The following is a 23,574-nucleotide window of genomic DNA, read 5'->3' as shown; positions in this document are numbered from 1 at the left end:
TTAACCTCTTTCCTTTAAAACTGCAAAGAATTAGGCTTGTATCAAGCATCTCAGCCCTTCTTTGTTCCCGATTACGTGCTAACAACCTTATCTCTTTTCAGCCTGGTGTCTCTGTGATGCATCAATTGTCTGTCTGCCTCCTGAACAGAAAATCAGGCAAGCTCTGTTTGCTCATTCCAGTGCTGCAACCTGTTTCCTGGAAATGTATGGGATATAAATGTTGATAATTTTCAGTGAGCGGTTGTAGCATCACTGTGACCTTTAAAAGAAGTTGTCTCTTAATAAGACAAGGGTCATCTCTGACTCAAGGGCTTTGTGGGTGCCTCATTTGCTTGTACCGATTTTTGCCAAGTAAGGCAGAACAGTCATTTTGCTTACAATAATACCATCAGTAGAGCATGAGACAAGCTCAAGTTTGTCTGTTCAAGCATTGGGCAAAATGTGGATTTCTGCATTGCAGGGGGTTAGACTAGATGGCCCTCATGGTCCCTTCCATCTCTACAATTCTATGAGTCTAAGATTCTTATTTTAGGCCGCAGCTCACTAATGGGCCCACTCACATGTTAGAGACCAATGGCTGAAGACCAAATGGATTCTCTGTGGTTTTAAAGCTATAATCTAAGAGTCAATCAATGTGGTGTCCTCTAGATGGTGTTGAACTACAACTCCCATCAACCAACACAAATGGTCAGGAAAGACAAGGAGCTGTAGTCCACCACTATCTGGAGGGAACCACCCATGCTGTAGTTCTATGGAAGCCCCATTGAAGTCAATGGTCCTCTGAGTAGACGTACATAGAATTGTGCTGTAAGGCTACTGTTGTAAGCAAATCAACTTGGAGGTCCCACTGAAATCCATATGATTTAATATCATGTTTATATCTGGAGGACAAGTATGACACTTTGACCAAGACTCTCATGATTTCCCCCAAGTCCAAGTCTTGCTTGACTGTCAAGAAGGCCTACATCCTATGACAAAAAAATGAGAGGCAGGGGTAGGGAAGGGAATGTGCATTTGCAGAGTTAGACCCAGAACTCTTCATCCAGTGACAATCTAAATATTTCTGCCCTGCAAGACTTGGACCAGAAGTCATCCTAGAATTCATGAGAGTTCTGCAATGGCAGGTGGCTATCATTCACACCTCCTGTGGAAGATGAGAAAGGCACTGGGAAGATTCTGATTCTGAGCCCAGTCAGGATAAGAAAGCAACTTTTCTTTGACCCCAGCATGTGCCCAAAGCACATGCTGAATATCTTAGTCCAAGAAAAACGGCACTATATTTGTGTTCAGTGGTACTTCTGTGCCTTTCACTAGTTAATGCTGCCTTTCTAATAAGAGTGAACCTAGTGTTTTTGATTTCAGAAATACTTAAAGGCTTGGATGAGCTCTTACAAGTTTAGAGTAACATCTCCACTCCCTTAACTCCTGAATACACCCAGGCCTAATTTAACATGTTACCTTTGTTATGGTGGCCATTTCTCCATGTATGTAGAAAGGAAAGTGCAGAGACACCCAAATATTAGCGAACTCCTGTTTGTGGATACCCAGTACCCCTTCTCTGCTTGAGCAGAGTGTTGGCAGCTACTAGAATTAGACAGACAGAGCAATGTCTCATCTTGCCTATCTAAGACATCCCATAACAGTTCTGAGTGTAAGAAGCGTGCAAGGTCACTGGTTTATGACAGAACCCCCGCAATGAAACTCTTGTGTAGTGATATCCATACCTGCTTTACAGTTCTTGAACTCAAAAGACTGAGATGCTTTCAGCAATAGTGTATTTTATTGTCTAAAAAAGTACACCACAGCATGTATGGAAAAGACATACATCCCCTTGCTCAGTGGGGTTTACAGCTGGAAAAGACAGTAAGCACAGTTTGTATGAAGGGGCAGAGATGCATGCAAGTTGAGAAGGACGCATGTACAGGCCTGCTTTTGAGCATGCTTCCTCCCTCTGAACATCAGTACATGAACTATTGTTGCTTCCTCTTGCTCCCTGCGGTTCAGGCTATGAGTTCCTCTTAATCTTCTTCCCTCTGTTCAACCTCTGAGTGTTAGCCCAGAGGTGGTCATAACAGTTACACCAAACTATGCACATCTATTGGCAGCAGTGATGGAGCAGGAAGCTAGTCCCCCTCCCCAACACATCTTTACTTCTTAAAGCCCTGCAGAAATCTTCAAAAGCCGTTCCAGAAGAGATCATGAACTTACTTCAAAGGCACAATGACAGCAACAAGAGCACAACATGTGTCTGAAAAGTGATCATCCGTAAACCCCTAAGGGCAGCAAATGTTCCTTTCTCACCCATTTCCCCATTTCTCTGTTTTCATGGGCCTCAATGTTCTCAATGTTTCTCTGTTCTCATGGGCCTCATGAAGTGCACTTGTTGGTTAGTATATTGGATCAAAGCAATTCACTCTTTCCCCTCACTCAGAAAGTAAAAGGCAAAGGCAAACTAAACATTTAAATACTGGTAACAAGTCAGGATGCTTGAAGAATTTGATTTTGGTGATCTGAACCTCCCTCATTAATATATAGAGCTCCTTACACAGTTATTCTTCAGCTTTCGCACTTCTCTGGATCTTGTGATGTCGCTTTTGGCTCAAAGCATACAAAAATGCATTTTTAAATGCTACACAGGGGTCCTGTGAGAAATCCAAATGGTTGTTCCTGGATCCCAGAAATACACATTTTGAAATGTGTTTTTGAAAGAATAATTTTGTGGAAATATGTTCAAAAATATTTAATTTTTTTTTAAGTGCACGCATTCAATTTTTCTTTTCCTTTTAATTGAATGTGGGATGGAACAAGCTTATGGATTAAATATGCAAAAGTTATAAGGAGCAGGAATGGAGTGATCCATCTATCCCTACTAATACTGCTCCTGCTGTGAAATGGCCTTTGTCCTCAAATCTCTGATAGGTCCAAAGAACATTAAGCATTGGGAGTCAGATTTGCTCTTTCCATGAACCTTTCGATGAGAACTGAATTTGGGTGTGTATGTATGAACACGCTTATAAAAGGAATCGCCAGATGAAAACAAGGCAAAGTACACAAGTTTTCTCTCTTCTTGTTCTCCGATAATCATCATTAATTTCTAGATAAAACGAGGGCAGAGTCCCAAGGAAGGGCACGAGAGAAACTGAGACAGTTCATAAGGGTGTGAACCGCTCGTCATCTGTTGCTGCATAGACTCCATTAATACGACCAGCTTTTAAATCCAAGTTATCACAGGGGATTCCATTTTCCATTGTTACGGTTGCTTCACATTTATCTTCTAAACCTTCTATTTCTTCAGGTGCCTTATTACGTCTGCAAAGAGTAGAGAAGGAAGTTATTGTCCTCGAGAAGCTTGACTTGGGAAACATAATTTCAATGTACCTAAACCCATTTTAGTACAGTGGATTGGTACCATCTGGGCTGCAGTGAAACCAGATAGCAGGCGAGGCTAGAGTGTTACTGGCTGTGTAAGTAAGCCCTCTTCCCACACCTTCAAAAGATGCAAAGCCTACACCCTGATAAATGTGGATCTTCAGTCTGCCCTGTGACGGCTGCACAGGAGAAAGGCTTTTTCTTTACCAATGCAATTTGACACAGCTCTTGGCTAAAGGCAATCTTAGAAGATCTCTGAGTACGTGTGCTGTAATCCAGCAGCAAGACATCGTCTATGTTTAAGATAGCCTTTGCCAACCCAATCCAGCATGCTGGAAGGCAGCAGGTTGGCAAATACTGTTTTAAGAACTGAGATTCTAGCACATTCATCAACCTCTCATGATCAACAAAAATGAACTTCATTTACAGTTAGAAATTTCCCTACAGCTTCTGTCACAACATCACTTATTTTCTAGATGACCCCACCTCTGATATAATTGTGATAAAAGCAATGACTGTCCTACCAAAATTTCCCTGTTTTTTTCCATCTTGACTAGAAGGAACAGCTTAGCAATCTCTTCTTGGGCTATTTCCTGATTGATTTCTGACCTTGCCGACCACTGATTCGCAGGGAAAGACCCTCCCCTGCCATATATGATGAAGCATCAGCTGCTATGGGGAGATAACAGACTCAAAGGTCAGCCACAGCATTTCTTCAGCTCCATAATACATGCGGGAACAAGCTCAGTCAGGACTTGCATATCAGCAATACTAACTGCCATAAAAGTATATAGTTCTGCTGCAAATCCTTGGGTGGTGAGCTTTGCTAAAAATAAATGGAAAGTGCTTTCCTTGATTGCAACATGGATCTTCTACAACCTCATCTTCAGAGGCCTTGTTCACATGACTGCCTTCACTTTCAGGTCTCCCTCAAATGGCCCAAAGCCATTCACCCATTGAGGCCACGTTTAGTGCAATGTCAGGTGGGCATATATGGAGTAAGGTGGACCCACAAGGAAACTGGTTCCAAGTAGTAACACCTAGAACTTGGCCCGGTAACAGATCGTCAGCCAGTGCAGAGATGTTGCATGTTGACAGGGTCGCACACCTGTGAGCAGCTGTGCTGCGGCATCCTTCACTAACTGTAGATTTAGATTTATAGAACTGTTGGAAGGGACCACAAGGGCCATCTAGTCCAACCCCCTGCAATGCAGGAAATTTTCACCCAACATGGGCTCAAACCCAAGACCCTGAGATTAAGAGTCTCATGCTCTACCAACTGAGCTATCCCTCAGGACTTTGGGTCAGGCACAAGGGAAGTCCCACATAAGAGAGCAGAGACTTAAATCCAACCCTGAAGTCACCAATGCCTGAGCTACTGAGGTCAAGCTCTTCCTGTCTAGGAACAGCCATAGTTGTCATACCATTTGCTGCTGGTAAAAGATGCTTCTAGCCACACAGGCTGCCTGGGCCTCCCGTGACACAGCTGGATGCAGAAATGCTACCAGACTGCATACCTGCTCCTTTAGGGGAGGTGCAACCCCATTCAGGGCAGGCAATGGACCAATTGATCAGACACTGGAACCACTCGCCTACACTGCCGCCTCCTTGCCAGGATTCACGCTCGGCTTATTTTCTCTCATCCATCCCACCGCTGCATCCAGGCACTGATCCAGGCACTCACACCTTGCTCCAAATCTCCCAGCAACTTTATATAGATATGAAATAGCACTGGGGAGATAATAACACCCTGTGACAACCCTAGAACTTAGCTGCCAGGGGCCAGGTATTGAAAGTTGCAGGGAGATCAAGAAGCAGGAGCAAGACCGTGCTCCCCTGCCCCCCAATAGAAGCTGGTAGTTAAATATGACTTTTCCCTTTTTGTTATGAATTTGACCAACAAATTTGACCAGCCTCCTCCCATATATCTTGCTCTCCAGCTCAGGTCAGTGATCCAATTCTGTGTCCAACCACCTTCAAAGGAATAGCCTTCAAAGGAATGGTTTGTACATGGGAGAGCTCTTCTCCATTATGGTACCTAGGCTATGGAACCCATTGCCTCAGTGTGGAAAGCCAGTGTGGTGTAGTGGTTAAGAGCGGTAGACTCGTAATCTGGGGAACTGGGTTCGATTCCCTGCTCCTCCACATGCAGCTGCTGGGTGACCTTGGGCTAGTCACACTTCTCTGAAGTCTCTCAGCCCCACTCACCTCACAGAGTGTTTGTTGTGGGGGAGGAAGGGAAAGGAGAATGTTAGCCGCTTTGAGACTCCTTCGGGTAGTGATAAAGCGGGATATCAAATCCAAACTCTTCTCAGTAGATCTGGCTGATCCCCTGCCTCACAGTATTCAAGTGCTAAGTGCTAAATGAAACTGTTTTCTCCTGGCATGTTTATGATGTGGCTAGTTCATGAATGTATTATTCTCCTTTGACTTTTTGGGAAAATCCATAAATTTGGAAGTTCTGTTTTTGAACTTTTTAAAATTGACCTCTTTGTTTCTGAATTATTGCTGTTAGGTCTCAAGAAGTCTCAGTGAAGGGATGGAAATACATTTTAAGCAACCGCTCCCTCCCAAAACCTACAGTTCCCTTAAAAGCCAATGCAAAAAACATAAAAACATGCAGCGTTCACCTCTTGCGTTGATGGATTCCGGATATTATAAGGTAAGCAATTCCAACCGTAATGATGCAAAGGACAACACCAAACACAATCAGCCACGTTGGCACAGAGCCTTCAACTGGTGGTGCTAAAGTGGACGAGATTTCCAGAAACTTCAGCGCATCATCATTCAGTAAAAAGGCACTGTTGATTCGGTTTTTGTTCTTCCTTAAAAAGAGATACAAAGTAGAACGTCTTGTTCATTTCCCCCTTTCATTAATTGTTTTGTTTTCACATTATAAATGTTGGCGACTGAACAAATAGTGATGCATTTTATCACAACTTTTATACACGTAAACGTTTTGGGCAAGATCCAACGTCATGTCACTGGATGGGATGGGATTTCCCCTTCCTCTCCTCTTCACTTCAGCCCTTCAGTCTGCTTTGGGCTGCTGTGGTGCCACATAAAAGGAGCGGTGCTTGAATTACAAGGACCTTGTCCTTCTTACCAAACCACACGTTGAGTTCTTACTGGTTTTACAATGTTCTGGGAGACCATAGCTTGGTTAAAATTGGGGTGTGGGGCTTGTGGATTTCACTAAAAACCTATTCTGTTTTCCCCCACCCTGAATTCAGCACTGGGCAGCATTTTTATTAGTTCTTAGCTGTCCTTTAGCAATAGGGGCTGATGGTACCATAACAAACATTTCAACAACATCTCCTATCATGATGGCCAACATTTCTAAGTCCAAGGTGCTAGAACTGCATGAAGAAAGAGACTTACGGTAAATCTGCTTATGCAGAGTGTAAATGCTTTGAAGAGCAGCCAAAACAAAGTGCATTCCACTATTCTTACCCTGGTCCAACAAATCAGTAATCTCCTCCCCACCCCAGACACACACAATTGCAGTGAAGTTGGTTTTGAGTTTCTCTGTAGAAAACAGTTTAATCTGCTCATAAGCTTAAAAGTTAATCTTTCTCGAAGAATGCAGTCTCATTCATTGCCACATTCGCATTTATTCAAACCAGAGGCAATACACTTCTAAAAGATAACATGATTAAAAAACAACAACCTAAGTTCCATAGCAAGTTAAAAACACCCATGACAACTATTTTCCACTGAAATCTTCCGGGATTCCCCATTTACAGGCACTATCATTAACAAATTCCTAACGTACAATGGAGGTCCCAAAATGGGATATTCTTCTCCCCTCAAATAAGCTCCCCACTTCCCAGTTTAAATGTGATTTTAAAAATAGATAAATGAGGTAATGAGAGAAAAATACATTTCCACTGTGCTTTATAAAAGCAGAAAGCAATTCTTACAATGATACAAATGAAAGGGATATACTGTATATATAGCTCAAAGTGATTAAAAGCATGGATAACAGGAAATTTATGTGAAAAAATGAGTCTTGGGCATGGAGTCAGAGAACATAGGTTTAAAACCCTGTTCTAGTATGAAGCCCACTGTGTAGATTTGAACACAGCACTCTCTTGGAATCTAGCCTACAAGATTGAATTACTGGAGAGCTATAAATGCAACTCTAAGCAATTCTGACCAGCAATGCAATGCAAATGCTTACTAACAGACAATATGTTTGGTTAGAACAACATTGTGAGAAGATATAAATGGCTGATGCAGTACCTTATGGCAGCTTCCACATCACTCCTAGGAATTGTTGCGTTTGTGGATGAATCTGTGACAACAAACCAAAATGATACCCGATCTGTTACGTTGCAGAGCAATACGTTGGAAATTCTGTGAATAGTTTAGGACAAAGAAGAAGAAGAAGAAGAAGAAGAAGAAGAAGAAGAAGAAGAAGAAGAAGAAGAAGAAGAAGAAAGGGATTATCAACAAACAGGGAATAATGACAACCAAGTCCTAAGTAGTCAAAAGACGGGGGGCAGGTTCAAGGTTATCTGGAAATCAAGCCCCTTCATTAAGGAGGCGCTCTTCTTTATTATTACGTCCCCAATTCAAGATGTGGTATGGAAAACAGGATATGGAGCATTGAGACAAGACCAGTCGCACAGTGGACTCTGGAAGGCAATGATTGCCCATTGAGCCAAATCTTTTAGGTTGCTGTCTCATCGTTCTTCCTTACAGCTTAGGCCTGTTTATAGAGCATTCACCCCAATTTGCTTGTGGGGTATTTATACATCTTCCTATTAATCATTTGTTCACCCCACACTTTTCAGAGCATTTCCCCATTACTTTCCTAACTGCAAAAAGCCCATTACAAAAATGCTTGTGTTAGAGTGTCAAAGCACTTTATCTGAGCAAACCTGCATTTCTGGTCTGCACTTCATTGCCTCACAGAAATTAGTCCAAGTCTGTAAGCAAATGGAATAGGTGGCCTGAAGGCTCAATATCTGTCTCTCATGATAGCTGATCCCATACTTCTTTTCCCCTCTAGCAACAAAAGCACTTTTGTTGCTTTTGCCCATCCCTGTGGTCAAAGCTGGAAAATGGAAGCCAGCAGCTGAGGTTCTGCCACCATCTCTGCTGCTCACACTAGAAAGGAGGGGCTTTAAAAAGTCCAACCCACTTTTTGGCTAGTGCAGGAGATGATCAGTGTGTAGAGCCAATGTTGCTGGCCCTTCTGACCTTGATCCATCTGCAACATGGCTCTTTAAAAAAAAAAAGTCTCCTGAGGTAAAAAACGGCACAGGATTTTACCTCTGTTTAACGGTGACATCTTCTGGCTGCTTAACAGCACTGTAACACTATTTCTGTTACTTATTACTGATGTTTTATTTTATATATTACATGTTAAGTTACAGATTTAATAACATGTTATGGTATTTCGGTTGCATCTGCTGCTAGTTTTATCAATGGAATTGGTGTGGAGTCATTCATCATGATACATACAAAAATTAAGGCATATTTACCACCACCACCACCTCCGCTACTACTTATTCGTATACTATAAAATACAGCATTAAAACGAATTAAAATCACAACTGGAGGAGGTTTCTCTCTCTCACACACACAGTGTAGGGGAGAAATACCTTTCTTGGTGGTGGCAGCGGTGGGAGGCTGACAAAGAGAAGAAACAGGACCAGCCTGACAATGAGGCAGAGTGAAGCAGCTGCCTCAGGCGGCAGATGTTGAGGTGCAGGGAGGGGACAGAACTGCGAATGCCATGTGACTTGCCCTGTCCTCCCTATGCTAGCCTAATATCCTCAAGCGCAGTGGAAGATACTGTCCTTTCACCAGTATTAGAGTAAGATTCAACTACCAGTCAAATTGGCTTCTTGGGAGAAGGTGCCATCTTGTCTTTGCTTCAGGCAGCAAAATGTCTTGAGCCACCCGACATTGGTGGGTGCCGACTCCAACCTCTATGGAGGAAGAGAATGAAGGCTTCCTTCTCATGTTAGCAGGAGGACACAAACCTGCAGTGAGAGGGGGCAACAGGGCAGACTTTTGTCCCCTATGGAAAATTCTGTAGTTCTGGCACTGGTCTGGACTCAACCCAGTTGCACTCAAGAATTTAACATAACTCATCTGAATGAAAGTAAGTGTTCTTACTTATTGGCTGTTCTGAAGTTTAACTTCCCTGACACACTAAGCATCTGTTCAGCATTTTAAACAAATCACAGATTATGGAAACTGAAGTAACAAACCCCTCACAAAGGCTACAGTAAGTTTTAACATAGAATGATCAACGCCTAGTGTGTTGTCCTTTAGGAATTGCACAAATAATTTGACAGGTCTGTTAAGTAAGACACAAAGTATGGTTAAATCACCGCTGGGGGAAAAGCTGCTTGTCAAAATGTTATTATTTCTTAATATGGATGTGCAAAATTTGCATTTACATTGGGACTGTTTCTGCTTGCTCCAGCAAAAAGCAAATATGCTTATAAACAAATGTAAACCTGTTCAGAATATTTGATGCAGAAGAGCCTCCTTCAAGCTAGATAGTGATGACAAAGAGATAATACAAAAGGAGCTGCTGATATTCTTCTTCCAGTTTCCAGGAAACAAGTTTTCCCTTTCTGGGCTCTTACTTTACTTTAGGCATGTTCAATTGAATGTTTAGTTTACTGGACTACTTGGGATTGCTGGCTCCTTTTTTGGAGCAGCAGGGCCTTGGGCTTTATCCCAAATTACTTTAGCAAGTGCTCTGTGTTTCAAGTCTTTTGCTCTGCATCATTCTGGAGTGTGGGTGCTCTGAATTGCATCTGGCAGGGCCTGGTAGGAGTTTTAATCCAAAGCATCTCGAGGGCGCCAGGTTGGGGAAGGCTGACTGACAGGAAAATTAGGCATACTCACTGGGTGGTTTCTTGGCTGAAATATCTTCTCATGGCAAAAGCCACCATTGCTTTAAACAGGTATTCTTCATTAGCATCCCAAGTATACTGTAAAAACACACACATACACTGTTATGGATAGTGAGGCAGAGGGAGAAGATTTTATTGCTTTTCAGCTAACATGCTCATGAGAAACTCAGACTAGGTAACTACAATGTGCTGTGTATTTATTAGTTAAATTAGTTAAATGTATTTGTTAAATTAGTTAAGTTTGTACTGGCCTTCCGATCAAAAGGTGCTCTTATTACAAAGATAAAATCTGGAAACTTTAGCCAGCAGTTGCCTGTCACTTGTACTTGAGAGCTGATGGTTATGTTCCAGGCACAATTCCAAGTGCCCTTTTGGCCTACAAAGTCCTTAGCAAAGACGAATAAGCAGTCAGGCTTGGTTTGAAGACATGCAGCAGAGGTGGAACATGTAGTTTGATCCTGAATCCCGTGATCACAGCTACATATTCTATTCTATTATTCTAATATGGAAACTGGGCCACAGCTGCGGGGAGAGGGAGAAGACAACAACTGTTAGGGGTCTGGATTTGGCCAGGATATCACCAGTTCCCAATCTCTCCTATGAAAAGAACAACAAAGAGCAAAACAGTGAATGCAAAAATGATTTATGTTTGAACATGTTACCTAGAAATCATCAAAGCATCCACATTTAATTGTGCAATAATTCAGATTAGTTCATTTGCAATTAAATGAAGTTTGAACTTAATGTATCTTTATATCCAATGTAATTTTTTATCCCGGTTAAAAATTCTCTTCCTTGTTTCTTTAGTTAGGAAGAATGATTTGTAATTTCCTAGAATTTCAAAATATTCCTTTTGTGTTCCAGTAAAGTAGGTTAGATGCAGTAGACGAATGTACCCATAGCTATGAATGCTGACTCGCTAGACATACAAAAGGTTTGCACATCAGGTGAATTGGTATTTTAATGAATTTGTCGTCCTTAAATACAATATAATACAAATAAAATATTTCACAATGATTATGTCACTGTTCTAGGTATTTAAATCTGGGTGGGGGCATCAAATTTTGACCTCACCCCCTGCCCCCGCATGACAAGGCAGCACTCTTGCGACCCATTTGGTATGAAAATTTGGACCACCCTGTCTTAGTGGCTTTCAATACCATCAACCATGGTGATCTTCTGGAGCAGCTGTCCAAGTCAGGGATGGGTGGCATTGCTTTGCGGTAGTTCTGGTCCTATTTGGATGGTCATTGATGCTTGGAGAGAAGCCCCATGGAGCCTTCAGTGTGGAGTTCCTCAGGGCTCAATGTTATCTCCCATGCTGTTTAACATCTACATGAAACTGCTGAGTGGGGCCATCCAGAGTTTGGGGTTATGCTGATGGCACACAGCTCTACTTCTCCTTTACATCTGCAGGTGAGGCAGTGGATGTGGTGGACCGTTGCCTTGCCCCGGCAATGGACTGGATGACAGCCAACAAACTCACTCTAATAAGACCGAGGCACTGTTAGTGGGTGGTTCCCCAGACTGGATGGATGGGAAGTTGCCTGCTATAGCTGGGGTTACACTCCCTTTGAAGGAGCAGGTACATCGCTTGGGGTATTCCTGGGTCCTTTGCTGTGCCTTCCATCAACTTTGGCATGTGGCCCATGCCTAACTTCGGCAGTCTATGCTCTGATAACCTCTAGGCTGGATTACTGCAATGCATTATACATAGGGCTGCCTCTGAAGACAGATCAGAAACTTCAGCTGGAGCAGAATTCAGCAGCCAGGTTGCTCACTGAGGGAAAATGCTTTGAACCTATTACACTCATCCTGGCTGCCAATTAGTTTTTGGGCCCAATTCAAAGAGCTGGTTTTGACCTATAAAGCCTTAAATGGCTAAGGACCACAATACCTCAAGGAGCATCTCTCCTCATATAAACTAATACAGTGGTACCTCGGGTTACATATGCTTCAGGTTACATACGCTTCAGGTTACAGACTCCACTAACCCAGAAATAGTACTTCAGGTTAAGAACTTTGCTTCAGGATGAGAACAGAAATTGTGCTCCGGCGGCGTCACATCAGCAGGAGGCCCCATTAGCTAAAGTGGTGCTTCAGGTTAAGAACAGTTTCAGGTTAAGTACAGACCTCCGGAACGAATTAAGTACTTAACCTGAAGTACCACTGTATTCCACAACCTTTTACATGTGTTCGTGGGGGCTGGTTATAGTTTTGTTCTTGTTCTGTTTATTTGTGCTTTTATTCTGGGATCCAGCACCAAGGGCCTTCTGGCGCTTCCCTCCCTGCAAGAAGTGAAGCTACAAGGCCTTCTTGGTAGTGGCGCCCACCCTGTGCACCCTTCAGATGTCAAGGAAATAAACAACTACAGTCATAGCTTGGGTTACAGACGCTTCAGGTTGCGTTTTTTCGGGTTGTGAACCGCCAAAACCTGGAAGTACCGGAATGGGTTACTTCTGGGTTTCGGCGGTCACGCATCCACAGAAGCACTAAATCGCACTTTGCGCATGCGCAGAAGCACTGAATCGCAACCCGTGCATGCGCACACGGAGCTTGCAAATGCTGTGGGTTGCGAACGTGCAGCCCACACTGATCACATTCGCAACCCGAGCGTCCACTGTATCTGACTTTTAGAAGACATCTGAAGGCAGCCCTGTTTAGGGAAGTTTTTAATGTTTGATGTTGCTGATTTTTTATTATTGTAATTGGTGTTCTGTTGGGAGCCGCCCAGAGTGGCTGCGGAAACCCAGCCAGATGGGTGGGGTATAAATAATAAATTATTCTTATTATGTATTTTTATCTTGTGAACCTCCCTGAGATCTTTGGATGAAGGGAGGTATATAAATGTTAATGTTGTTAATGTTAATAAAAATAACTGGTATAGCTGACAGAGCTGCCTTGGTAGATCCAGGAGCATTGGGGCTTGTAGAGGGGCAGACCCTGGTGAGCCTTCATATACAGGTTTGTCTTATCAGGGTAGAGGACAGCTGGTTATTCTTTCAAGTGGCACCATATGGTATACATGCAACTGAACAAAAGCTGTTATTTCCTTCTCTAGAAGAGATGTCTGAAGCAGCCAGAAGCTGACATAAAAGACGCTTACTCCAACAGAGAGAGATACATGACCACAGTATTTGATAGGATTCATTTAATCCTTCAATAGTCTCGATCTATGCAGCTGACAACCAAAATAATGATTCCAATAGGGTTTGACAGCCTCATAAACTGTGTGTTTCATACTAAGCGTAAGTACTTGAAATAGTTTAGAAAAGAATGACAGTCTGGAAGTCTGCTGTGGAAAGTGTGTTTGTTTTTAAAATGGATGAAAAGCATTGTATCTCCTCAAGCAGCGTTGCTCAGATCTCAAAGAAGGAAAAAACAATTTGTCAGAAAATTTACTGGATGGATAATTTAATAACTTTCATAGGCAAGCTTATATCTCTTTTACGACACAGTTAGCACTAATCGGCCTCTTGTAAAACTTTCACCAGAAAAAGTGGATGTAAATATTTCACTTACTGCATTATCTCCTAGAGCTCTTTTGATACTAATCCGCACTTTGAAAGCATTCTCTGCATCTGTTACAAAAAAAAGGATAAAGTAAAATGTATATTCATGCACGTATAAATTAGTCAATGGAGCTTTGTTATTCATTTGTGTTCTTCAGTGCATCAGAGCATTATTATTATCATTATTGCTCATACTCTGATTTTATCTCCTCCTTGTATTTTTATGTTGTAGTTCTATAGGTTGGTCTTAATTTATATTATTATCCCTGTTATGTTGAGCAAAAATACCCGTAGCTGTCAACTTTTCCCTTTTTTAAAGGGAAATTCCCTTATTCCGAATAGGATTCCTCGCAAGAAAAGGGAAAAGTTGACAGCTATGAAAATACCCCACCCTTATATCGCAATGTGATGAAGAGGTATTTCAAATAAATGTGTTCTGAATATATTTCAGGAAATAGAGATCCCCAAGTACAATTACTGTACTTGGAATGTTCTACTGATGTCGGGGGGTGGGGATTTCCAGATAACTTTGCTTAGGATTCGGACGTAAAAGAAGAAAATCTGTACATTTGAATGCCACCCACCCACCAACAAATTGTGGAGAAATCATGGACCGCTTATACAGATTTGTCATTATTTTTCAGAGACCTGCCAACCAGTGTTAAACGATTGGTGACAAAGAGGATATTATTGGAAAGCTTCTGTGAATTGCCCCATCAGGATTCTCAGAGTTATTTTAACCCTAATAAAGGCATTCCCGATTGCAAAGGCAACCCAGTATCATTTCGTATTCAGAAATGGTTCTTCAGAAATCAGTCCCACTTCTAAGGCTTACTTCGAAGTATACATAGAACTACAGTCCTGGGTTTTCAATGTGCCAGATCGTCAAAACGACAGCGACTGAAGGTTAAGACATAAAATGGAATCTTACCTGGTTTGCAAAATTCAGGATATGCAACAGCAACCCAGGCAGATGCAAGCAGCAAGCCCCCTAACATCCTTCCAGACTTGGAAACTTCAGGGAAAAACAAAAAAGACTGTAATGCAGTCTTAAACTTCCAATGACCCAGGATTAAAGCATCAGCAGAACTAGGAAATGATGAAGTAGAAAGTTTAATAATTAACCCCCTTTATCTTAGCAAAAACAGTTGGGGAAGCATCCGTTTTCATCCTTTTATCTCTTTAGGTGCACCTGAATAAAGCAGGTAAGAAGTATTTTATTTTCTTTCTCATAACATTTCATATAATAAATATCCAACAACTGAACACTTTGTCCTCTCAGTCATAAACACCACACACACACCACCTTATTTAAATGCTGGGTTTTTAAAACCGTTTTAGTGAATTTGTACTATACTGCCCCACACGATCATAAATTGCGAAGGAAGTTACCTGCCAAAAGAATATGTCACGTAGACAAATAGCCTTGGATGGAAGTAAACAAAACAACCGGGAAGCAACACACTTGTCTAGAGAACTGTACTCTTCGACCTCTCATCTTGTCCCCAGCTAAATGGCCATACAAAACTTTCGCCCTGATTTTATGTTTGTTAGTTGTAAATATTTTTCAAAGGGTTTTGGATTGTTGTTGGCATTCTGCAGCATTCCACTGTGGTGACATAACAGGACCTCCTGGAGACCACGGGATATGAGGGAGAGAGAAAAACAATCCATTTTGCATTGTAAAACTTGACAATTCAGCAGTCTGTAGGAGCACAGGTGGTGAACCTGTGGCCTCAAGATGCTGTGAACTGAAATTCTTACCATCCCTGGTCACTAGTCACGCTGTCTGGGAGGGATTAATGGAAGCTGGGGTCCATCAGCTTTTGGAGGGCAACATGTTCTTTTTGCCTGCTGGATGTCATCTGCTGCTTCAGAAGAAGCAGAAAGTATGTCTGCTTTAGAATATTGATGATCTCAGTCCCAAGCTGTGCATTATAGTAAAGGCTACCTGAACGGTCATTTTTATGTGAGGACATATCAAGGGAAAAGATGCTGTTTGCCAGCTCCATTTGAACCTGTGGCTACTGTACTCAGTCAGATATACACCATCACCAACAGAACACACACAACCAGCTGGCTGGAGGGCCCTAAGACTTAATGAATTTCAGAGGCGTGACTTTCAAATACACCATGTGACCACAGTATCTCAAGGACCACCTCTCCCCACGCAAACAGACTAAGACCCTGTTATCGTCATCTGAGGCCCTTCTTTGTGTGCCTCCTCCACGAGAGGTCCGGAGGGTGTCGAGATGAGAACAGGCCTTTTCTGGAAGAAGAGAGATTAAAAGTAGAAATGACGGATCTAAATAAAGCACAGGAAGAGATAAAGGATGTGATAGCGATGAACGAACTTCGGATGAGGGAGGTGAACCTGAGACTTAGAGCGGTGCCAGAGACTCAAGGAGAGAATATCAAAGACAAACTAATAACAGAACTGGCAAACTGGATGGAACTACCTACAGGAGAGATGGCAAAGGCGGTCCAAAGTGTATTTAGAATGAAAGTGAAGACAAATAAAGCAAAAAGATTTACAGGGGATTGCCTGATTACATTCAAGGATAGAGAGATGAGAAATTTGATCCTGCAGAAGAACAGAGAAAAAAGATTGAATATAGATGGGAACTTTATAATCATTTTTAAAGATATACCAATTAGGCTGCTTAAACGAAGAGACCCCTACAAACTGCTGACTCAGACATTAAAGAGAAACAATATTGAGTTCAGGTGGGAATTCCCAGAAGGAATTTCATTTATGTATAGAAGTAAGAGGCACAGACTGACAAACCCAGAAGAAACTGGGAAATTTTTGAGGAAATATAAAGAACTCAAAGTTGATCCGGAGGAAAGTAAAGGAGCAGAGGGAAGAACACCAGAGCAACTAAAACCAAAGGCGGTGGAAGGAGAGAATAGAAGGGAAACGGACGAGGAAGAAGACGAGGAAGAAGAAGAGGCAGACAAATTATAGGCAAACAGCTAGACTTTATTCAAAGTAAGATATCATGGCGCTAAAAATTTGGAATTGGAACATAAATGGGATGAACGAAAAAAAGAAAAGGAATAGTATTGAACAGTTTCTAAAAAGGAAAAATTTAGACATCATATGCCTACAAGAGACACACGTAGCAAGAAGACACAAAAAAATATTAATTAATAAAAGACTGGGAAACGAATTTGTATCGTTAGATAAGGAGAAAAAAAGAGGAGTGGTCTTATATATTAGAAAACAAATTGAAGCGAAACAAATTTTCAAGGACGAAGAAGGAAGGATAATTGCGGTTCGAATCAACTGGCATGGAGAAAACCTGATTATTGTAGGGATCTACGCACCGAACGGAAATAAAACAGAATTTTATAAGGTGTTAGAAGAGAATCTATCTGAATATATGGATCAAAAAATCATTTTAATGGGTGACATGAATGGGGTGACCTCATTAGAAATGGACAGATGCAGAGAAGGAATAAGTAAAGAAGGAAAACTACCAAAATCCTTTTTTTCGATGATTGAGAGTTGCAATTTGATAGATATTTGGCGCCTCAAGCATCCATTAGACAAACAATTTACATTCTATTCTGAACCAAATAAGTCAATGTCAAGGATTGACCAGATTTGGATCTCGAGTGAACTGACACCAAGAACCCAACGGATAGAAATTCAACCGAAAGTAATCTCTGATCACAACCCGATAGAATTTGAATTAAGAAGCTTCGAAGAAGGAACCTTTAGATGGAGATTGAAAGATTATCTCCTAGATGATCAGAAAATAGTAGAAAAAGCGCAAAAGGAATTATCAGAATATTTCATAGCCAATTGTAACAAAGGCACAAAGGATAAAGTAGTATGGGATGCCAGCAAGGCAGTAATGAGAGGCTTCTTCATTCAGCAAAATTCAATTAAAAACAAAAATAGAGAAAAAGAGAAAAAAGAAATTTTGAAGCAAATTATGGATAATGAACAAAAATTAATTAAGAAACCAAACAATTTGGAGATAAAAGAAAAAATTAAAATTCTACAATCACAGTTTGCCATTATAATAAATAGAGAAATAGAGTGGAATATAAAGAAGTTGAGACAAAGAAACTTTGAATTCGCGAACAAATCAGGAAAATGGCTCGCATGGCAATTAAAAAAAAGGAAAGAACAGAATACAATAAATAAGATCATAATAGAAGGAGAAGAGATTACTAACCCAAAGGAAATAAGAAAGGGATTCTTGGACTATTATAAAAGACTATATAAAAATACAGAAAGAAACAACTCGAGGAAAATAGAGAGATACCTGAAAGAGAAAAAGACACAAAAGATCCCGACTGAAAAAAGAGAGCAACTGAACACTCCAATTGATATAGCAGAGATAAAAGAGGTGATTAAAGAGTTAAAAAGGGGGAAAGCACCAGGGCCGGATGGCTTCACTGCCTGTTATTACAAAGAAATGGAACCAATTTTGATAACACCATTGAAGGAAGTGATGAATAATATTCTAAAAGAGGGAGAAATCCCGGAAACATGGAAGGAGGCGTACATTACATTCATCCCAAAACAGGACTCAGATCTAACCCAAGTCAAAAACTACAGGCCGATTTCACTCCTAAACCTAGATTACAAGATATTTGCTGCAATTCTAGCAAACAGGCTGAAAAAGATTCTGTCAGAAATCATACATAAAGACCAGGCCGGCTTCTTACCAAACAGACAGATGAAAGACAACATAAGATATATAGTTAATGTGATGGAATACCTGTCTGATAGGATTGATAAAAGAGCCGCAATGATCTTTGTAGATGCCGAGAAGGCATTCGACAACATAATATGGGACTTTATGATGAGAAACCTAGAATACATGGAGATAGGCGAAGACTTTCTTAAGGGAGTCAGAGCTATCTACACAGATCAGAAAGCTAAACTGATTATAAATAATGTAGTTACAGAAGGAATAAGGATACAAAAGGGAACGAGGCAGGGATGCCCTCTCTCGCCGTTACTTTTCATAACGGTATTAGAGGTTCTTTTGAATTCGATCAGACAAAACAAGGCTATAAAGGGAGTGACAATCGGACAGAATGAGTACAAGACCAAAGCATTCGCAGATGACTTGGCTATAATGATTGAGGAACCAACAAGTACGATAAAAGCAGTTTTGGAGGAAATGGAACAGTTTGGAAATCTGGCAGGCTTTAAACTCAATAAGAAAAAAACAAAAATAATAGTAAAAAATATGGATCAAGACCAAATAGAAGCAATGCAACAATTAACCCAAATAGAGGTGGTCAAAAAGGTAAAATATCTGGGTATTTGGATAACTCCCAAAAATATAGATTTATATAAAAACAACTACGAACCAGCTTGGAAGGGAATCAAAAAGGACTTGGAGGTGTGGGCAAAATTGAAATTGTCATTTTGGGGAAGGATCTCTACAATCAAAATGAACGTGCTCCCAAAATTACTGTTCCTATTTCAGACTATCCCCATAATTAAGGGAATTAAGATCTTTAAGGAGTGGCAAAGAGTGATCTCAAAATACATCTGGCAGGGCAAAAAACCGAGAATCAAATTTAAATTGCTAACAGATACAAAAGAAAGAGGAGGTTTTGCCCTGCCAGATCTGAAATTGTATTACGAGGCCTCATGTCTTTGCTGGACGAAAGAGTGGATTAAATTGAAGAATAACGAACTGTTGGATTTGGAGGGATTCAACAACAGATTTGGGTGGCATGCTTATTTATGGCACGAAAAAAAGAGAGTCCATAAGGGCTTTGAGAACCACATATTCCGAGGTCCCTTAATTGAGGTCTGGGATAGATATAAAAATCTATTAGAACTTAGAACACCACGCTGGTTTTCACCCTTAGAAGCAAAGAGTATAAAGAGATTAAATATGGGAAGTAAATGGATAACATATGACCAACTGTTATATAAAGAAGGGGAAAAGTGGAAAATAAAACCGTATGAGCAGGTGAAGGAATATGTTTATGACTGGATGCACTATTTCCAAATGAATGAGGTGTTTAAAAAAGACAGTAAAGAACGAGGTTTCATGGACAAAGAATCGTTATTTCAAAGCGAGGTTATAGGTAATGATACGAAAAATTTATCAAAAATGTATAAATTGTTATTGGATTGGAATCTGGTAGATGAAGAAGTTAAGTCGGTAATGATTAGTTGGGCAAAGGATGTGGGCCACAATATACAATTTGAGGAATGGGAAAAATTATGGAAGGAGGGCTTAAAATTCACGGCATGTATGACGTTAAAAGAGAACACGATGAAGATGTTTTATAGATGGTATATGACACCGGTGAAATTGGCGAGGATGTATAAGACATGCAATAGATGCTGGAAGTGTAAGGATAAGGAGGGTACATTCTATCACATGTGGTGGGGCTGTGGGAAGGTGAAAGACTTCTGGGAGAAAATATATAATGAGTTAAAGAAGATCTTAAAGTATACGTTTAGAAAGGAGCCAGAAGTCTTTTTACTAGGACTAATAGGAAAGGAAATAAAAAAGGAAGATTGCAAATTTTTTAGATATGCAATCACAGCCGCAAGAGTGTTATTGGCCCAGAGATGGAGACAACAGGAAATACCGACCATAGAGGATTGGAGAACAAAATTGTTAGAATACGCAGAGTTAGATAAATTGACAGGAAAGATTAGATACTTAAGAGACCAAAAATTCATCGGGGACTGGAAGAAATATGTAGATTATCTGGAATGCTTAAGTAAAGGAAAGATGACGCTTAAGGGATTTAAAGAAGCACTGTAAAAAAGTAACAAGTATTGATTAAAGGGAATAGGAGGAAAAGAGATAAATAATGTCAATACAAGATTGAGGAATGCGTAATGAAAGTGATGAATACGGATGATTTACGGGACAGCTGAGGGAAGTTTGAAAGAAAATGTAGTGATGAAAATGATGTGAAACTACTGTATATATATATATTATTTTTCGTTGTTGTTGTTGTTTGTCTTGTTTTATGTTTATGTTTTATGTTTAATAATAAAAATTATATGGTAATAAAAAAAAAGAGAACAGGCCTTTTCTGCAGTGACTCCTCACTTGTGGAATGCTCTTCCCCAGGGAGACTCGCCTGGTGCCTTCGTTACCTATCTTTAGGTGCCAGACAAAAACATTATTCTTCTCTCAGGCATTTGGCAAATTAAACAATCTATGGCTGTGTAAACTGTGTGTGTGGAAGGTGTTATTGCTTTGTTGGTTTTTATGTTATGTACGTTGGTATTTTTATAAACTGTAAACTGCCGTGTGATCCTTAGAGGAAGGGTGGTATACAAAATAAATAAATAAATAAATAAATAAATAAATAAATAAAACGATAATTTATGTATTAATTCTTGAAACTCACGTGTGTACGAATTCTTTGGCTCTGTCTAGCTGGCCTTATGTGTAGTTGTATGGGGGGGGGGACACTAAGTTCCAAGGAAATCACTGGGACTTCTCTGTAATGCAAAATTGTGTGTGTCTAGCATGATCTTGGGTAGTAACCACAGACTAATTAACATATCCTTGGAATTCTACTCTTTGAAAGCTTGGAGCATTTATTGTTTACGCCAACACTTGTAGCATATATACCAAAATAACTTCAGCTGAGGCTCAGTTTTACTTGCTTTTGTTTTGCATGGTGAAACTATCTCTGGAACAATATTTTAAACCATTCTTGTCACTCTCCCTTTCCTCCTTCGTGTGCTGTTGGCATCTATCTGTATTGAGAGTCAAACTGCTGTGTTTGCAGCACTGAAGTGACCTCCCCTGGGCACAAGCCTGGACAGTGTGAATGGAGGTCCTGGGCTGCCCAGACAACAAGACCCCCCCTCTCAACCTCAATTACGGTATGTGGTGTAAAGGAAATTAGAGCAATCCGTTTGGCACCAACTTGCCTGCAGGAGTTGCTGGAAGGAGGTGCATTCCAACCATCTTAGGGATCCATTCTGGATTCTTTTGTTTTTTCTTTTTCCAAAGATATCTCACATGGCAGTGGAGGTTTAGGATCAGAATTTTCCTTCTTCTAGATGGGCTACCTTCCCACACTGATGAGCCTCATCTGCCCCTTCTATAATGCAGAAACCACCTTCTTGACCATTGGAGCCACTATTGGCCACATCCGCACAATCTGCTAGAACCTGTCTTCCCATGCAGGGGAAGACCCTTACTCACTGAGGGTTTGAGACCCACCAGCTACCCTCACCTGGTTTAGGCAGCCAGTCAAATCTGTTCCTGGGGTGTGGCTGCTGCCCCATGCTGACAGCTTCTAGGAGCTACAGGTGAGAGCTGAGTGCAGGGTGGCAACCCAGTCAGATGGGTGGGATATAAATAAAACAATCATCATCATGGAAGAGGACATCCCTATTTTCATTGGAGAAATGTTGGAGGGTATGTAAATGTACATTCCACAGTGCGGTATAATGAGGCAGTAGTTTAATGTTTTGGTTTTGGAGTTAAAGCTTCACGTATGTGCTCATCACTCAGTGACTCCAACATCAAGGGATGAATTGCATGTGTGAAATAGCCTCTGCAGATCAAATATTGCAGACAACTCACATCACTATACTCTTCAATGGTGGCCACATTCACTTGTAAGTCATCCAGTAATCAAACAGGGAGCGATGTACTTGGCCTCAGATCATGATTCAGCACAGGAGGTGAATAGATTTACTCACCACTTCCTTCTGTGCAGAATAATCAGCTAGATGTGTGAAGAAGCATTTGAATGAGACCCTTCTAACCATTTGCCCTAAGGTCACCAGACACTGGTTATGTAAAATTAGGGGCTTCTGGAGATGATGCCAGACAAAATGGCAATTTAACAATGTTCTTAACACACACACACACACACACACACACACACACACACACACACGCCCCTTGATCAGTTTCACAGTATTAAGAAGGGTAGAGTGCTCATCCAACACTGGTAAAAACAATGTCAATAGTTTTCTGAGATTTGTAGTTGTTGACTTCTCCCCCCCTCTCCCATCACCAAAGTAAACATGTTGCGGCTAGCAGCTAATCTCAGGATTAGCTGAACTTTGGGTTTCCGGGCTTCACAGCTTATAACTGAAGAAAAGCTTTGTTCCGGAACTCCACTCTAAAAAAGTTGAGTTGTTTTTAATCCATCTTTATACCCACCAGCTTCCATGATAAATTGTATAGGCGGTGCAATTTCCTTTTCACTCACTCCTTACAGCTTCTTAACCAGGTAGTAAATGTTGTTGAAGGCATCTGAGTTGCAGCTGCTCTCTAATAAATATAATGAGATTTGGTAGGAGATGAAACATTCTGTTTAATATTCTTATGCTTTAAAAACCAAAACAGCAACAAGTGTTGTGGTTACTCATGCGGCCTGCTTCGGATGTCAGTGCAGGACAGGCTACTGCAAAGTAAATGAACACAGTTTATTTACACCTAGCAGGGGATCAGCCACACTGTGTTTGCAGCTGTTTGCGTAGTTCACATGACATTACCCTCAAACAACAACAATCTTGATGCTTTCCCCAAGCAAAATCAGGTTTGCCAGATATGGGGATAATCTGATTGGGGAAAATGCAATCACAGAAATTTTTTTTCAGTAGTTTTGGGTGGGTAGATCAGTCGACAGACATTCTGTTTCCATGCCTCCTACTTCCTCAATGCTTTCATTTCTTTCCTAGCCCTGCTTATAACTGTTTCCTGTGGCTCCTGAACTACATTTTCCCCCTCTGATCCCTCAGATTTGAACAACTGCACTAGCAAACCACGGGACGCGGGTGGTGCTGTGGGTAAAACCTCAGTGCCTAGGACTTGCTGATTGTAAGG

At 41.0% G+C, this 23,574-nt stretch overlaps 1 protein-coding gene across 2 annotated transcripts; it reads right to left on the bottom strand.

Annotated features, from left to right (window-relative positions):
• Positions 1-1,761: 1,761 nt before the first annotated feature.
• On the bottom strand, positions 1,762-23,031 carry CLTRN (collectrin, amino acid transport regulator). 2 transcript variants are annotated; one of them, XM_081859333.1, is made up of 8 exons: positions 22,909-23,031; positions 15,158-15,397; positions 14,697-14,780; positions 13,776-13,834; positions 10,246-10,331; positions 7,615-7,728; positions 6,000-6,194; positions 1,762-3,309 (listed from the first exon to the last, which is right to left on the bottom strand). In XM_081859333.1, exons 3-8 carry the CDS (start codon positions 14,761-14,763, stop codon positions 3,150-3,152), a joined length of 681 nt encoding a protein of 226 aa, XP_081715459.1. In that variant the 5' UTR covers positions 14,764-14,780; positions 15,158-15,397; positions 22,909-23,031; the 3' UTR covers positions 1,762-3,149. The 2 variants fall into 2 exon arrangements, with proteins under 2 accessions (XP_081715459.1, XP_081715458.1); XM_081859332.1 differs by lacking the exon at positions 22,909-23,031 and having other exon boundaries at positions 15,158-15,922.
• Between the last annotated feature and the right edge of the window lie 543 nt (positions 23,032-23,574).

This window comes from Podarcis erhardii (assembly GCF_964252035.2).
Source record: "Podarcis erhardii genome assembly, chromosome: 4".
Taxonomy (NCBI): Eukaryota; Metazoa; Chordata; class Lepidosauria; order Squamata; family Lacertidae; genus Podarcis; species Podarcis erhardii.
The sequence above is the reverse complement of the archived record's forward strand: the minus strand, read 5'-3'. Positions and strand labels throughout refer to the sequence as shown.

Excerpts from the sequence above, each read along its gene's own strand:
- CLTRN (XM_081859333.1), bottom strand. The coding sequence starts at position 14,763 with ATGTTAGGGGGCTTGCTGCTTGCATCTGCCTGGGTTGCTGTTGCATAT. Across the intron at positions 7,729-10,245 it reads TTCAGCCAAGAAACCACCCA|AATTTCCAACGTATTGCTCT; the intron begins GTGAGTATGCCT and ends AACTATTCACAG. Across the intron at positions 6,195-7,614 it reads GATGTGGAAGCTGCCATAAG|GAAGAACAAAAACCGAATCA; the intron begins GTACTGCATCAG and ends TCTCTTTTTAAG.